General features: G+C 53.6%; 1 protein-coding gene across 1 annotated transcript; it reads right to left on the bottom strand.

Moving 5' to 3' along the window:
• Nucleotides 1-9195: 9195 nt before the first annotated feature.
• On the bottom strand, nt 9196-16283 carry MTFP1 (mitochondrial fission process 1). The gene is made up of 4 exons (XM_025858167.2): nt 14430-16283; nt 13361-13488; nt 12734-12966; nt 9196-11755 (listed from the first exon to the last, which is right to left on the bottom strand). Exons 1-4 carry the CDS (start codon nt 14494-14496, stop codon nt 11683-11685), a joined length of 501 nt encoding a protein of 166 aa, XP_025713952.1. The 5' UTR covers nt 14497-16283; the 3' UTR covers nt 9196-11682.
• Nucleotides 16284-16371: the final 88 nt, after the last annotated feature.

The raw sequence follows: 16371 nt of genomic DNA, 5'->3' as shown, positions 1-16371 counted from the left end.
CAGCCTTATCCTTGCCCCCAAGGGAAAGGCTCCCATATTGCAGCAGGGTCAGAAGAAGGATGAGGGGGTGGACCCTTTGCACCTTTGAAGCTGAGATGGCTGTGAGTACCACCAGATGCCCTTATTTGCCTGACCTCCTCTACTGCCGATCACAGACCTCACTCTGAGCAGAAGGGTACTTGCTACCTGGAGGCAGGGGCAGCACCGGGAGCCTAGGCCAGGGCTGAAGCCAAGAATCAAAAAGCGCCCCTCAGCATCTGCTGATGCCCAGCCACGGCAAACCAGCTCCTACTCCATTTCCACCATCAGTGGGAAATAGCCCTCCCCGGCTCCCAGCCTCACTCAGGGGCCACTTAGTTCCAGTTCTGAATGTCCAGGAGGTGGTGAAGGGGAGAGGGGGAAAAGGTCCTACTTTGTCACCATGAATAATGGGCACCCCAACCAGCAATGGTCAGCAAGCAGTGTAGGGGCAGGAAGACGGAGGCCTGCATGCTCCCTACCGTGTGTGAAGGGCAATTACATTTCCATTCCAATGGCTCAGAAGTGACCAGGAAGGAAAGGTCTCGGCTGCCCTTGGTGGCTGCTGGCTATTTCCCATAAGACAGATCAAATTTGACAGTCTGGGCCACTTACCATGCAGACTCCAGGCCAGGGCAACCCATGGGCAGAGAACAAGCCAATTGGTGCTAAACAGGCACCCTCCTCAGGAAGCCACTACTGCAATGGCCTCTCCAGAGAGCCCACTTCACATCATGCAGTTAAGAGGTCGTATTTGTCCAACACACACGAGTGCCAGGGAGAGTTAAGGCACGACCAGAGCACTAGAGAAATAGAAATCTTTATTGTGCGTAAATAAAAGGGTGGTTTAGTTGTCTTCCGAAGGGCCTGCCGCCTCCCAGCTTTCCTTGATGGTAGACTGGGACATCATATCAATCTCCTCTTCAGAAGAGGTCTCTCCATTGCCCCGGCCACTGACTCCATCTCCTGGGTGTCCTGATCAGACAGGCCACCCCCCCCACCCCAGCGTGCTCCCCAGGCAGCCAAGGGGGCAGTGCAGCTAGAAGACCTTGCCCACTTTCTTCAGGGTCAGCAGCAGAGTGACCCCACTGAAGGCCAAAACCACCGCCACCAAGTCCTTCAGCGTCTTGCAAGAGGCTGGAGGGAGGGGCGAGGGAGTGGCTCAGGACTGCCCAGAGGTGCGGGACAGGCCATGCAGGACAGCTGGAGTGGACCTCAAGCCCAGAGTTCTTCAAAGTAGGAAAAGAAAAACCAGGAACATGTGGGGAAGCAGGGTGTGGCTGGGGATAGGACAGGGCAGTGAGGTCAGGACTGAAGGCAAGTGTCCATGAATGTGGATGGTGGAGGGGGTGACCAGACATTTTCGGGCCTAGGCTGCCTCCCAGCCCTGCACCTCCCTTTAAACCATGATGTCGGCAGCTTCTTGAACCTCAGTGGCCCCACAACCACCATATGGGTGTTCCCTTAACCTGGGAATTCTGGGGAGGGGAAGCTGTTAGCCCTGGCATCTTTCTCCCTTCCCAGCCCCTGGCAGAGGCTCCGAGCCAGCTAACTCCTAAGTAGGTGTGTGTTCACCTGCTAAATGGGGGCAGGGGGCAGTGAGGTGTCATGTAACAGGAATTAAGAGAAAATAACTGAACAACACAAATAGCCCTCCCCAAGGTACTGATTCAATTCTAATACCTCCATCCCACGGATATACATCATCAATGTCAAAGAGGTATCTGACCTACAGAGCTGTCTGTAGAGTATTCTAGAAGGTTTTATAGAATACCATAAAAACTGGACCATTATATTCATGTGTACAGACAACAAAACCTGCCTGGATATGGTTACACTAAGCTGTTTATTAACGATGGTTTGCGTTGTAGGATTAGATCTTTTTGAAGTATCTAAGTTGTCTTGGATGGTTATATATTTGTTTATTGTATTTGCTTGGTAAAGGAGGGCAGGAGAATGAGTTATTAGTGTCCCCGGCATACGTCCTGGCGCCAAGCAGAGCAAGCTGCCCCCTCCAAGCTCCATGGGACAGAAGAGGCAGCTGCAGGCGACCTGATGGCCCACAGCCTACCCCACCCCAGCCACAATTTCTTCCTGGCCCCTGCCCCCTGACTTACCACCCTGTCTACCCTCCCAGCCCAGGGGCCATGCTGGTGGCAGATTCGGTGACATCCATTGGCCACACAAGCCATGCCCTCCCCCCAGTAGCCCCTCTAACCTGGTTCTACTCTGCCTTACCACAGCGCCAGCCTCTTTGTGGATGGGAGCAGCTAAAGTCACAGCCGTCATGCACAGAGCTCTCCCACTTACCAGCTGCGAGCTGCCAATGGTCCAGACAGAAAGACATGCTCAGTCGGGGGGGGGGGTAGGGGGAAGACAGTCTGCCCCAGGGGAGAGGCCTGCCCCGAATCCCAATTCCAGCACGGCCCCTATTAGCTGGGTGACAGCAGTCCATCCCCTGGCCCCTCTGGACCCCCCTCTCCCTGGTTTGCCTATACCAGGGAGAGGCCACCTACATTTCCAGCATAAGGATTTCCCATGGTACAGATGAAGCATCCCAGTAGAGGGCCAGGTGGGGCCTTCCACCACTCCCCATTGCCCAGCTTCCATGACCCAGGGCCCACACATCAGGGCAGCAAACACTTTCACTTTGGAAATGGGGCCCCCTCCCCCCAAGGCCCAAAATGGGGAAGGGGTTTGCCCAGTGTCCCACAGCTCGAAAGAAAGAACCCTCACCTGTATGAGGAAGTGTTGTAAAAACAGGATTTCTGACCAGTCTCAAAGGGTCTTGTCCAACTCCAGATGCTCACCAAGCAAGTGAAATATACACCTTGGAAGGATGGACTAAGGAAGAATCTGGAACACCAACACCCATTGAGAGGGTCCTCCTGGGCTCCCATGGCTCCTCTGGATCCCTATCCCACTGCCATTCGCAGGGGTTAGGGTTGCCAGATAAAATACAGGCATCCAGTTAAATCTCTTAAAATTTAGTCTAAATGGGTCTCGGGAAATATGGGTGACTTGTTTATACTAAAAAAAAAAATCATTTTTTATTTGAAACTCAAGCTTCACTGGAAATCCTGTAGTTTTATTTGCTAAATCTGTAGATCCTATCAGGAGATTCAGTACCCCTCTCTGGGCTGACCCCCAGCTCTACCCAAAACAGTCCTGGGAAGGGAAGCAGAATAATAGGAAGAGAGTCCCCGGACCTCCAGCTGGGCCTGAGGCACGGCCCTCACCTCATTCTCTTCCACATCATTGTTGAGCATGACGGCCGCCATGCCGAACTGTAGTGTCTCATCCTGCTGGGACCAAGGGCCAGACCTGGGGCCTATTGAGTGGCACCTGGGGACAGCCAAGGGGGCCAGAGGGACCTTCAACTCACAGACTGGTCAGACCAAGTTTCCTGGGAAGCCATGGAGAGGCTCATACTCTGGGACCTTCTTGCCACTTAAAGCCACATTAAAGAATGTCCACCCCATTACTAGAGCTCAGGGACAATTGTGTTTAGCCTGAGCAAAGAGCAGATGTTAGAAAATCAGCCCCAAGTGATAAGACTCTAAGGTTTCTGCCGCTGCTCAACAGCTTGCACCCTGGCTGGGAAGGACAGCCCATCCTTTGCCAAACTCACAGCCCAGGTGGACATGTTCAGACCCAGACAAGTTCAAACCAGACACAAAAAAAGGCTGGTCACCAATGACCAAGTGCAAAAAGAGAGACCTCTATACGTGATTACACCAACGGTCCAGCTAAGCAAGATCCCAGGGTAGGGATGAGCCCCCTGCCCTCCCTCGTGCTGCCCCCAACAGCCTCATAGACCCTTGGTGGAAGACAAGGGTGTATATCCTCTGGGAGTGGTTCAGGTACCAGTTCCGAGAGCCCACACACTCATCCACATAGAGTTTCACAGCCCAATTTGACACCGGCTGGATGCAGGCTTCAGGAGTCCGCCATGAACCTTCTATATAGGCAAGCCATCTGAGGGAAGAGAGGGAAGGGGGTTATTCCCAGCAAGTAGTCATGGTCGCCTCCTAACAAGCATCTACTGCATGCCTATTAGGTCACAACCATAATTCCATTTATTCCCGAATGGTCCTAGAAATGTTTGCTATACCCATTTTACAGGTGGGATGATGGAAGCTCAGAGAAAAGGTTGAACTTCAGTTCTTTTACCCTGGTCTCATCTACCAAATGGGTGCACACCTGTCCCACTAAGGGCAGAAAACTGAGGCCCAACACAGGATGGTACAGGTGGCCCACACTCTGCCCTCCTTAGGCAATCCTCAGGGGTCCCCACTCCACCCCCACCATGGCTACACACACCAGCCCTGAGACTCACCGCGCAGTACCTGGAGGGTAACCTGCAGGGGCTGTGGGGTATGGGGTGAGGGCTTCTGGGGGGGTGTCCTTTGGAGGGCTCTGCGGGGTCCATGATGGGCCGGCTGCCGCAGAACTGTTCACTTCCTGCCTGAGGAGCAGCCTAAGCTGGGTGACTGCAGAAGAAGGGGCACCATAGGTCAAGCGGGTCTGGTGGGTCCCCACAGACAGGGGAGGTGGGAGGTGAGGCTTGGCATCCTGGGCATACCTGGAGGAGGGAACTTCTTTCCTAATGGCCTATGAGTTGCTGTGCTGGTTGCCTTTCAACACTTGGCCTCACCTCCCATAGCCTCCAGCCCTGGAGTCCCTTGTTTCTTCCCCAGCTGAGAGCTGAGGACACCAGAATCCTGGGTCGCCCGTTCCTCTTCCCTGACCTTCACCCTGTTTCTTGGGAGACTTTCAGCCTTGTCCCACGCTGAACAGGACCATCCTGGACTTGAGGGCAATCCTGCTTCTTGAGGCTTGGGCTCCCCAGCTGGGCCCTTGCTGCTGCCCAGGCCAGACAGTGTGGGACGAATTATCCTCAAGGAGGCTCACCAGGTGCACTGCTGGCAGCGCTCAGCTCAGGGAGCGCAGGGGGAAGGACCCCCACCCAGCACTCCTGATCCTAAGGGAGCCTCACTGCCCAGACCTCATCAAGCTGCAGCAAGAAGAGAACAACTTGCAGGAGCCTGCTGGGGGTGGCCATAATGAAAAGAAACATGGCCAGCCCCCCACAAGCTTCCTTAAATTGGCCCAGAAGAGGCTGGGGAAGGAACCGTTTCACCTGAGCCCCTATGGCTGAGTGGGGCACAGGCCAAATATTTCCACACTCCCCCACCTGCCCGCCATGCCTCCTGATTTTAGAAAGGACCCCAAAGTCCCCCTTACTCATGAGGATTTAATAAGGTTAGTTAAGAGTTAACGCTGACAGAAGGCTTACCGCACAGTGGGCTTCATTTTCTCAGCTGTAGGATGGTATGGCGCCTATTGCATTGGCTCTTACGGAGGTTATGTAACACAAGGCTTAGTGCAATGCCGGGCATACAGCAAGCGCTCCATCCAGGTTTTATGTGGGTGTCTTTCATAACTCTTGTCCAAGGGGAGGGGGGGAGTGTGATGACTGAAGGTGCTGTACGGCAAGATGATCCTGTCTGGGAGGAAAAGTCGAGAAGCATTCATGGGGCAGATACCATCAGAGCTGGACGCTGAGGGCTGGCAACAGAGGAAGACAGATGGGGAGAGGGCACTCCTGGTCGGTGGCATGGCCTGAGTGAAGGCACAGAGGTTAACGTGCAGGGCACATCCGGGGAATGGCAAGGCCTCAACGGAGGCAGGAATGCAGGTGCGCAGATGTGTCACGGTGAGAGAGAAGGCTACCAAGATCTTGAGGCTCTGAATGCCAGGCTGAGGTGTTCAGATTGGATCCTGGGGGCCGTCAGGAGTCATAGAACATATCAGAACAGAAGGTCTCTGGGGAGATTCAGCCACCAGCATGATCAGATCAGAAGAATGTTCCTTTATGCATCGGGCATTTAAGGAGTTTCCAAGATTTTTAGTTCCTACAAATAAGACCATGACAATGACCCTCAGCTGCACACCTTGGGATGACCGCCCATTATTTCCTCTGAATAAATTCTTAGTAGTGGAATCCTTGAAGCATATAATTGGCATAATTTATATCTGGTTGGTTATCAGGTGGAATGATTCAATCATTTGTCCTTGAAGGAGAGGCCTCTTGACACACTGATAATAGCCAATGTTTGTGGAGCTCTCTCTGTGAGCCCTGCTCTGGCTGAACGCTTTGTGAGCCATTTCTCCTGTAATCCTGGCAGCAGCTTCAGGAGGTCATTACAGAGAATTGTTTGGTGAGGAAACCAAGGCTCAGAGAAGTTAGGTAAACTTGCCCATGATCACACAGCCTGTGAGTCAGGTGCTCCCCAACTGTGTAGAGAGCCACAGGCTTGGAGGCAGTAGATACAGAATCAGAACTGGGCTGGAGGAGGGGGAGAGGAATGTTGAGTTATGTGGGTGGGCAGGGAGGGGTAGGGGCCAGACTGTGTGAGCTTGGGCCAGTGACTCCAACTCCAGGAAACAGGGACCTAACTATGATGTGATTGTAAAGAGTAAATGAGCCACATCACAGGAAGTGCTTAGCACAGGACTTGACCCACACTGTTCTCAATAATCCCGGAGGCAGTTTGAACCAGCCAACAAGAGCATGTTTTGTGGTGCTGCCTCCTTGTGGTGATGCTGAGCATTGCATGAAGGTGGCCACGGGATTCCCAACTCCCAGAATGCTCTTGGACAAAGCTCTGAAGGGGGTGGGAGAAGACAAGCCTCCCTGCCCCCAATCCCAACAGGGGTCTGGCCCTCCTCTCAGGCAGTGGAGGAACTATTGGGCTGGAGGAAGCACAGAGGAGGCTCCAATGCTAGTCCTAGGGGATCAGAGGGTACTTGAGGGGGCAGGAATTAAGTGGGCTATAGTCAGGGGAGGGTGCGTGGGCCTGCAGGAAGCAGTGGGGGAAAGATTGGAAGGGAGTGTCCCAGTTGGAGGGAACAGTGTATGAGAAAGCCCAGTCGAGACAAATGCCAGATCCAAGAAACCAGAAAGGACAGAACAGCTGAAATGAAGATTTAGGGTAGGGGGCAAGGGTGGGGTCTAAGCGCTCTAAGAGCCACCTCAAGGAGTCTGGACACTGTTCTGAACATTTTAAGAAGCGGTTGGCTAGATAGAAAAGCTGGCGGCAGGAGGGGGGGAGACAAGCCAGAGGCTGCTGCCCTCATCCAAGGCTGGAGGGGACAGATAGGGCATGTGGTGACAGAGGATTGGGGCCAGAAGCTACATGAGTGAATGGAAACACCCAAGGAAGAGTGAGCAAGAAGGGCCTGAGCCCAAGCATCAGGTGCTGGGGTACCAGCTGGAGGAGGAAAAAGCTGGAATGAAGGCTCCAGACAAGCAGGGGCTGCAGCCAAGGCCACCTTCCCTTCTCCCTGCCTGGCCTTTTGGGGAGGAGGAAGAGCAGAGCAGGGCTGAGTCTTACCTGTGACCCTGTAGACTGTGAGGCTTCTGCCAAGTCACTTGCCCTGTCTGATCCTAGATGGGGTTCTGCACAGGGGGATGGTGCTATGACCCACCTCCTGGGTCGGCAGGAGGGCCAGAGCAGTGGTGTGCTGGTAAACATTTAACCCCTGGCTCCCACGGCGGGCGGACCCTGATTTGTTGATCTCCATGGTGTAGAAAGTCCCCTGGTGACCTATTTCAGGCTACCCAAGAGAAGTCACTAAGCAGAGTTGAGAAGCTGTACTTTTTTAGTTACTGCACGTTGCCCATCAGAGTTGGGCAGGTCCAGAAACACGGCAGTGGCCTCTTGCCCCACCGGTCGCTCCACCGTGGCCAGACCTAGACCGGAGGCTCCTCCGGTTATTACAGCAATCAGGCCCTTCACGCTCCGACATGCCTCAGCTGCCTTGTGCTAGCCTCTCCCCATTATTTAACCTTTTTAAAGATTTTATTTATTTATTTGGGGGGGGATGAATGGGGGAGGGGCAGAGGGAGAGAGAGCAGCAGACTCCGGGCTGAGTGGGGAGCCCAAAGCAGGGCTGGATCCCAGGACCCTGAGATCATGACCCGAGTCGAAGGCAGACGCTTAACCGACTGAGCCACCCAGGTGTCCCTCCCCATCATTTAATTTTTAATAATGGCTATGTTTAAAATGATTCCTAAAAAGGCAACGATCTCGGTTCTGGCCCCTATGAACACCTCTAGTACACCACTCATTGGCCCACAGCAAGAGGATGTGCAAAGTAAGCCTCCAGATGGGCCAGGTCTCAGGCATCCAGAAGAGGCCCTACTGCTGCCTAGGGGGCTGCTGGGCCCCTGAGCAAACATTAAAGGAGCAAAGGGAGAAGCACCCTGATTCCAGCGCCCCCAGGCAAGCCACGGTTTGCCCACCACCCCAGCACTGCTGCCCAAGTTCACATGTGGCAGGCACAAGACCTGCTCATTCCTAGGGGCATCACCTCCCAGGAGACCCAACACTAACTCCTGCTCTTGGAGAACTAATTTCCTCCAGCCCCACCTCAGGAAAACCATGAGTGGCAGAGTCATTGGTGAATATCTTTTTCTTTGAAAACCCCAGTAGGCACTGGGGACTCCTTAGACCCCACTGCCTAGGCCTGGTGCTAGACATGCCTGCAAGGCTCTGTGTCCTGAACCAGAGGCAGTGGGTCTTCACCCACTGCAGGCCTAGGATGGACATCAACACCACCGTGAGCAGAGTCCCTGTCATGGGTGTGAGGGGGATGGGCAACAGCTGCCACCAGCCAGACTGTATTGATGACGTGGAGAGAGTATGGGAGTACTGGACTACCTTGTACCTATGTGACCTCAAGCCTCAGTTTCCTTATCTCTAAAATGGGGATGATTTTGGGGCACCTGAGTGGCTCAGTCGTTAAGTGTCTACCTTTGGCTCAGGTCATGATCCCAGGGCCCTGGGACTGAGCCCCACAGCGGGCTCCCTGCTCCTCGGGAAGCCTGCTTCTCCCTCTCCCACTCCCTCTGCTTGTGTTCCCTCTTACACTGTGTCTCTCTCTGTCAAATAAATAAATAAAATCTTTTAAAAATAAAATAAAATGGGGATGATTTTGTCTACTGCATAGGATTTTTTTTTAATTTAAATTCAATTAATTAACATGTAGTGTATTAGTTTCAGAAGTAGAATTTAGTGATTCATCAGTTGCATATAACACCCAGGGTTCATTCCGTCACGTGCCCTCCGTAATGTCCATCACGCACTTACCCCATCCACTCCCCTCCCCTCCAGCAACCCTGTTTGTTTCCTCTAGTTAAGAGTCTCTTATGGTTTGTCTCCCTCTCTGATTTCGTCTTATTTTTCCCTCCCTTCCCCTCGTTTTGTTTCTAAAATTCCACATATGAGTGAAATCATGTAATTGTCTTTCTCTGATTGACTTATTTCGCTTAGCATACCTCTAGTTCCATCCATATTGTTGCAAATGGTAAGATTTCAACTTTTTGATGACCGATTAATATTCCATTGTGTATACATACCACATCTTCTTTATCCATTCATCTGTCAATGCACATCTGGGCTCTTTGCACAGTTTGGCTATTGTGGACATTGCTATAAACACTGAGGTACTGCGCAGGATTCTTGGGAGAATCCCATGGTCATCACAGAAAAAGAGGAGCTGCCTGGCAGTAAAAGGGTAGCATTTATTAACCATATACAGTGGACCGCAGTTATTCTTCTTCAGGATGAGGAGGCTCAGAGGGGTGAGTGGCTTCCACAGTGATGGAGTGAATGAGCTCACAGCTAACTTGCCTGAGGTTTCAGGCTTTACTCTGGCAGGCCATGAATGGGGGCCAAGTGGGGGCAGGGGGAAGGGAGGAAGAGGCCAGAACCAGGTTCTGCTGGGATTGCCAGGGGGCCCCTGAATCTGGGGCCCCAGTGTTTCCCACTGTGAAGGGGATCCCAAGAAGGGCCCAGGCTCTGGAAAAGGGCTCCCTCACTCACCTCTGCAACCCCTGGAGTCAGAAGCCTGACTCAGTTCAAAGGACCAGATCATCCTGTGGGAAGCCTCCTCAGTGGACTTCCCAGAGACAAAGGGAAGACAAAGATATCCCACCGGAAGGCTTGAAGCCATCCACCCACTGAACCTCTATACACCTCTAACCTTCTGACCTGGTTATCTGCTCACTGATGCTCAAAGTTGAGAGAAAATGAAGCTATTTGTCCCAAGGCAAGAAAAGAACATGTTTACACCATGATGTCAGTGACCAAGGTAGAGACCCTGTGAGCAGGGAACTGGGTGGCAGTGCCCAGATGTCATAGGGATGCAGGTGTGGGTCGACCCTGGTGGGGAGATGGGGAGGTGCAGGACTGGAGAGGGGCCTAGAAGGGGGCTCAGAGCATTGAAGGGAGCCGGAGGGAGCAGTAGGAGACTGGGCACAGGGCAAGGGGAGCCTGGGAAAGAAACCCAGCTGCTGTGGGATGAGAAGGGCAGCAGAGAAAGGCCCACCATCAGAGAGATTTACCCTGTAGCTACAGACTCCCCCAGAGCATGAGCCACAACCTGAGCCCCCATCCTGTCTCACCAGCAATCCTGCCCAGTCCCTAGGCCCCTGTAAGTCCCCATCCAGGTGCAGGGGTTCTCTCTGGGGAGGGGGCTAGCTGCCAAGCCTGCACCCAAGCTGCGAGGGGCATGGCCAGGGTCTCGGCTGGAACTGATTTGTGGCTTGGGTCAGGGCTGAGCGACAGGGACCTAGGCCTGCTTCTGCCCCATGCTCCATATCCCAAACCCCACTCCCCATCTTTCTACTCCTCTGAGTTGTTAGCAGCCAAAAAGGGCCTGGCCCAGAATCAAGGAGGAATGCCCCCTTCAGTGCTCCTGGGGACAGCCTCCTGGGTCGCTCCCTTTTCTCCAAGGTTCCTGAGTCTCCTCCTGGGAGTCCCCCGTTGATACTCATATGGGAGTTGTCTTCATCTTGGGCACCTTCAGGCTCAGGTGGTATCCCTTCCAGAGGAGCTGGTGCTTTAGGAGGCTTGCAGAGAGGTCAATGCCCAAAGGAGACTGGCAGCACCAAGGGTGGGATCCCAGGCATCTGCAGGGGAGCGTTGGTGGGTGAGGAGTACCTGACATACTGTGAGCCATGCGTGGCCGGAGAAGTCAGCTCCTACCTCTGAGGGCCCCCAGGGCCTGCTCCCCAGCACCACACCCCTGCTCATCCCCAAGAGAACAGGAGAAGAGAACTCAACTTCTTGAGGATTTATTGGACCGGGGGCTGTCCTGCCTTCCAGCCAGGCCAGAGCAGGTCCAGCACCAGGGCTGGGCTAGCTGGAGAATCAGTCCTCAGGGTGCCCATGACTGCACTCCTGCATTTCTGAGTGTCTGCTGCTTCTCGGCCCAGCCACACTGCCATGGGGCCAAGCCACTGGGGCTCCTGGGGCTCCAGCTTGCTAAGTGATCTTGGCTGTATTCCTTGCCCTATCTGGGCTTCTGTATCCTCCATGGGAGGATGTTACTTTCCTGTCAAAAAAACAAGTCCACTCCCCCTCAGTATCACGGATTCCATGGAAGCAGATGGGGTTCAGGTCTCCCTTTCTGTGAGTCACAGCAGCTGCCGCTCCTTGAGGCCTTTGTCTCTCAGTTCCCATCTGGCTCAAAATACTCAGATGCCAGGGCCTCAGACCCCAGGGAGCCAGGCATCCACATCCCCTGGCAGGAGGAAGAAGTTGGACCAGAGCAGGGAGTGGGCCAACCCACAGGCCAAGTACCAGGGTGGGGTCAGGAGGAGCTGGGCTTCTCCACTGAGGGGTAGAGCTTGCGCAGGCTGGAGTCCAAAAGGAAGTCCACTGACCTGTGGGGTGGTGGATAGTGATGAGCAAGTGACCCCTGGGAGGAAGGGAAAGGGGGGTAGGAGATCAGGGCTAGGAAAGGGACTCCTAGATGCAGGACACAAGTGCCATCCAGGCGGCAGACATCACCCTTTTCTTTATTCAGTTAGGGAAACTGAGGCACAAAGAAGGTAAAAGCCTCACTTAGGGTCTTTGGGTCAGCTGTGTTCCCTTGGGAAAGGACTGCTCCTCCCACTCTCTGTTGGTCTGGTTGAGTTGGCCCCATTCTCTGGTTCTAAGAGCAGGCACATGACCCAAGTGTGGCCAATCAGAAAAGAGAAACTGGGGCTCAGGGGTGGGCACTCTGTCCAGAATAGATAAATGACAACCTTCCTTGGGATTTTTTTGGTCAACTATGAGAAGCTTCCTATGGGGCTTGCTAAGCTGGTGGGAAGGAAGCTAGGAGCTGCTGGAGGCCATCTCTGCTCCCAAGTGGGGAAAGTGAGTGAAGCCAACATGGGGTGGTGTGGGAAGAAGGGCAGCAGGCTGGGGAGACCAAGACCCCTAATGACACCATTTGGGTGCCTCAATCCAGCCATGCCTGAAAGCAGCATAACTCTGGACTTTTCGGTTTCATGAAACAATTCATTCTTATTTTACTTAACCCAGTTTCCGTCAGGCTTTCGTCACCAAAATCTCCCCAAATCCATCCCCTCCAATGTGCACCTGTTCCTGCCTGCCTCAGACTGTTCTTTAACACTAGGTTTTCTTTCTAGAATTTACTGGTCCTGTGTCCCATACCCTCAAGGCACCACCCGTACCTTTACTGCCAAGGTACTTGCCAGAACACAGGCACAGACTGTCCTTTCTGTCTCAGAGCCCTGACTACCAGCCCTGCCCCCGCTGCTATTGTTCTATGCCAAGTAGGGACACCCCACGTCTCTCAGAGCTTCTCGCCACCTACAGAGTGGATGATCCCTGAGGCTGGAAGAGGCACCCACCTGTCAATGGGGTGGATGATGCCAGGGATGACCAGAAGCCCCAGTGCAGTGGTGGTCCACTTGCGGACGGACAGAGGCCAGCGCGTGGCCGTGCCCAGGATGTAGAGAGAGGCAGCACACACACGGTTGATAGTGAAGCCTGGGATAGCCACAGAAGCCAGAGCCTGCCACACAAAAGTGTCCACCACAGCCACGGCCACCCTGGTGCTGCGGCCTGCTTCGGAGCTCGGTATCTGGTGGGGACAAGAGATAATTAACCCAGCAGGGGCAGAGGTGGGAAACCCTGTGGACAAGGGGCATGAGGCTGGACCAGGGGAGGGAAGTGGCCAGTGGGGGGCGGGGGTGGGAGTGGGGACAGAACCACACTACTGTCAGGTTCTGGACTGTACCAATTCAAGGCTGAGGGTGGACTCATTCACATCCAGAACTGTAGGGTACAGGCTAGTTCACATGCAGGGCTGGAGGCGGGGGGCGCGACCCTACAAACAGGACTGGGGTATGGACTGCAACAGGCAAGGTTGTTGGGACTGGACTGTTGCACCAGGTATTTTACCACATGCAGGCTGTGGATGGAATCACAAAGGGACTAGACTACAGTAAGGGGTAAAGGGACAAGCCAACACTCACAGCTCCCGCCTTCTTGCCCTTGTCAATGGCATCAGCCAGCACGTAGGAGCTGGACACACCATAGCTCAGCCACACCACGGCTGCTGGCACCAGGGAGCGGAATGCCTCTCCCACCTCATTGGCATAGCCTGTTGGGGAGGAGACATTTGATTTCGATGGTGGGGGGCAGCTGAGTTGCCCAGTCCATTAAGCATCTGACTCTTGATTTTGGCTTAGGTCATGATCTCAGAATTATGAGATCGAGCCCTGAGATGGGCTCTGTGCTGTGCGTGGAGCCTGCTTAAGATTTTCTCCGTCTCCCTCAGCCCCTCTCTCTCTCTCTCTCAAAAAAAGACAAAAAATAATAATAATAATTCCAGTGCTGGGGCCGGTTTGCTCTACAAGGAGGCACTGGTCCTAATCCCAGCCTGCTAAATAGTAGCTGAGTGACCTTAGATAAGCGATTTTATTTCTCTGAGCTTCCGTTTCCCAGTCTATAAAAAGGCAACCATTAAGTCCACCTCGACTCTAGGACCATTGTGGGAGAGCTGAGTACAGTCACAATTATCATTCCCTTGCTTTCCCAGTCTAGGTTCTAGAAACATGGGCACCAATGCAGAGACTAAGAGCAGGTCGGCTGATGAGGCACTCACCATGTGCCAGGTCTTTCCTGTGCCTTATCTCATGCTACCCTTCCAACTACCACCCCATGAGAGAGACAATGTTCATCTGTATTGATGCCAAGCAGAAAACCGAGTGTCAAACAGAGCCAGTATGAGTGTCCAGACACCGACTCCACAGCCAGGGCCCAGACATACCCGAGAGGGCAGCCCGCTCACCCCGTTCCTCCCTGCCCGGTTGGAGCCTACACCTGGGAGACTGACCAGCACAGACCCCGAGGACCGGGCTGGGCGGACCTGAGCTGTGTGACCTTGGGCAAGTCCCGAGCCCTCTCTGAGCCGTCTCTGGCCCATGCAGAATGAGAACTATGATCCTTCCACCTTCTCCAGGGCCCTGACCGGCGTCTGGCGACCTCTGCCTCTCCAGCCACATGGTGGGGGAGTTGCCGTGCCCCTCGCCCCCCACTCACCTAGGTACCGCACCCACGTGTCCCGGAAAAGGTCGCGCTCCGCATCCCGTGGGGGTGGCTCGGACATGGCGCTTCCGCCTCGGTAGGAGACACTGCAGCGGGTCCTGCTGCCGTTACCACCTCAGCTTCCACTACCGCTCAAGTCGGCCGCGGCGGGACCGGCTGAAGGTCCCGGGCTGAAGGACAGGTCGTGTGGTCCCCGCCAGCAGGGAGCGTCTGCAAATTACCCCGCGCACAGAAGCCCCTCTCCCAGGCTTGGGTTTTACAGATTAATATTCTTCACGTTTTCTCTGGGGTTGAGTGGTTGGAGCAATCCTTTCCCACGACTGACTAGTTTTGGAGCCAAAGAGACTGGGATTCAAATGCGGCATGCTACGCTTCCTAGTTACACTTTATAGCTGTGTGACCTCAGGCAAGAGACTGTACTCTGAGCCTCATTTTATTAATTTATTATATGGGGAACACAGTGTTCATTTCTGGGACAGTTGCAAAGATTAATTATAAGAAAGCATTTATTAAGTTTACTACTGGCCAGACCATTGGCTAAAGACTCTAGACAGATTACTTCCTTAAAGACTCCCACCAACCTGGGACCCCTACTTTATAGACGAGAAAATAGAGGCAAAAAAAAAAAAAAGAAAAAGAGTCACTTTCCCAGGTCATCCAGCGAAGTGGTGAAGCTGGCATTTGAATCCAGGCCGTGGCTCCAGGTCCCGTGCTCTTAAGTTGAGCTGAGTTAATGAGGCTGGGGATGGTGAACAGTGAGCACCCTGGTGAGGTGGATATTTAGACTCGAGTGCCTTCCTGCCAGGTACCCTGTTCATATATCAAGCTCTGAGGTCTAACTGGATCGGCATAACCCCTAGACCAAGATTCTTTGGGGGCAGGACCTAGAATGGATGAATGAATGAATGAATGACCTAGAATGGGTGAGTGAATGAATGAATGAACGAACGAACGAACGAACGAAGGAACGAACGAGGCAAGGGAAACAAGACGTCAGGGAAGTGAGAACAGAATGAGTGGTCTTGGGTGGTAGTGATTACTAAGAAACTCTTCCCCAGCTGGACCTCAGTTTACTCACGTGAGCAATGAGTGCACTTCGCTAAAGCTGTGAATCCTTTGGATTTGGGAGGTATCAGGCAGTGAAGAGGCTGCCATTAAAGACAGGTGGTTCTGGGTTCAAATCCCAAGTTGTGCCACCTATTAGCTACGTCTGTAAAACCTACTAGTAGCCCACATGTACTGAGCACTCACTTGTTAAAGCTCTCTTCTAAGTGCTTTGCACGTATTATTTCTTTGAATCTCTGCAACAACCCAGGGCCGTAAGCACAGGGTTGTTGCTTGGTACCCAGTAGGCGCTCATTTTAAAGAATTAGCTTTTTATCATCATCAAATAAAGATGGAGAAAATAAAGGCCATTGGTTCAATATTAAGGACTCCATTTTCAGCCCTGGACGTCTCTGTCATTGCATGGTCGTGTAGGGAAGCCCGGTCAGCGGTGACCTTGCGGGAAGCTGGGCTCGGGACCAAAAGCGCCCTCCAGCTCCGGAAACACCAGTAGTGCTGGCGCGGAATTAGGAGACGGTCCCTAGCACCACGTGAGCGTCGCTCGTCCGCTTCCCTCCTACCCTGTGCCCACCGCAGGCGTTGCACGTTCTCCCCAGACCCGCACATATCTGCGCGCTAGAACCTTCCGGCACGTATCCACAAACAGAGTGGGGCGGGGCCTCCGCCCAGACCTTGAAGGCGGCCAGGAGCCCCCTTGGTGCCCTTAACAAAGATGGCGGAAGACAGCCAATCGGGAAGCAAGCTGGCCGTTGGGCACCATGGGAAAGCGCGCTAGAGGGGAGAGCGGGTGGCTTCTGCGCATGCGCCCCACCTATTGGCGACTAGGTGATGTTCCTGAGACGTAAATTTTGTCAATCTGAGGGGCAGCGAG

The sequence above is a fragment of the Callorhinus ursinus genome, unplaced genomic scaffold (genome assembly GCF_003265705.2).
Source record: "Callorhinus ursinus isolate GAN/ISIS: 27379988/994484 unplaced genomic scaffold, GSC_fseal_2.0 scaffold72, whole genome shotgun sequence".
NCBI classification, from domain to species: Eukaryota; Metazoa; Chordata; class Mammalia; order Carnivora; family Otariidae; genus Callorhinus; species Callorhinus ursinus.
Note: the sequence above shows the minus strand (reverse complement) of the source record. Positions and strands in the feature narration are given on the sequence as shown.

Coding starts and splice junctions, on each gene's coding strand:
- MTFP1 (XM_025858167.2), bottom strand. CDS start 14,496: ATGTCCGAGCCACCCCCACGGGATGCGGAGCGCGACCTTTTCCGGGAC. Junction 13,489..14,429: donor CACGTGGGTGCGGTACCTAG/GTGAGTGGGGGG, acceptor CCTCCCCAACAG/GCTATGCCAATGAGGTGGGA. Junction 11,756..12,733: donor ATCATCCACCCCATTGACAG/GTGGGTGCCTCT, acceptor ACCACCCCACAG/GTCAGTGGACTTCCTTTTGG.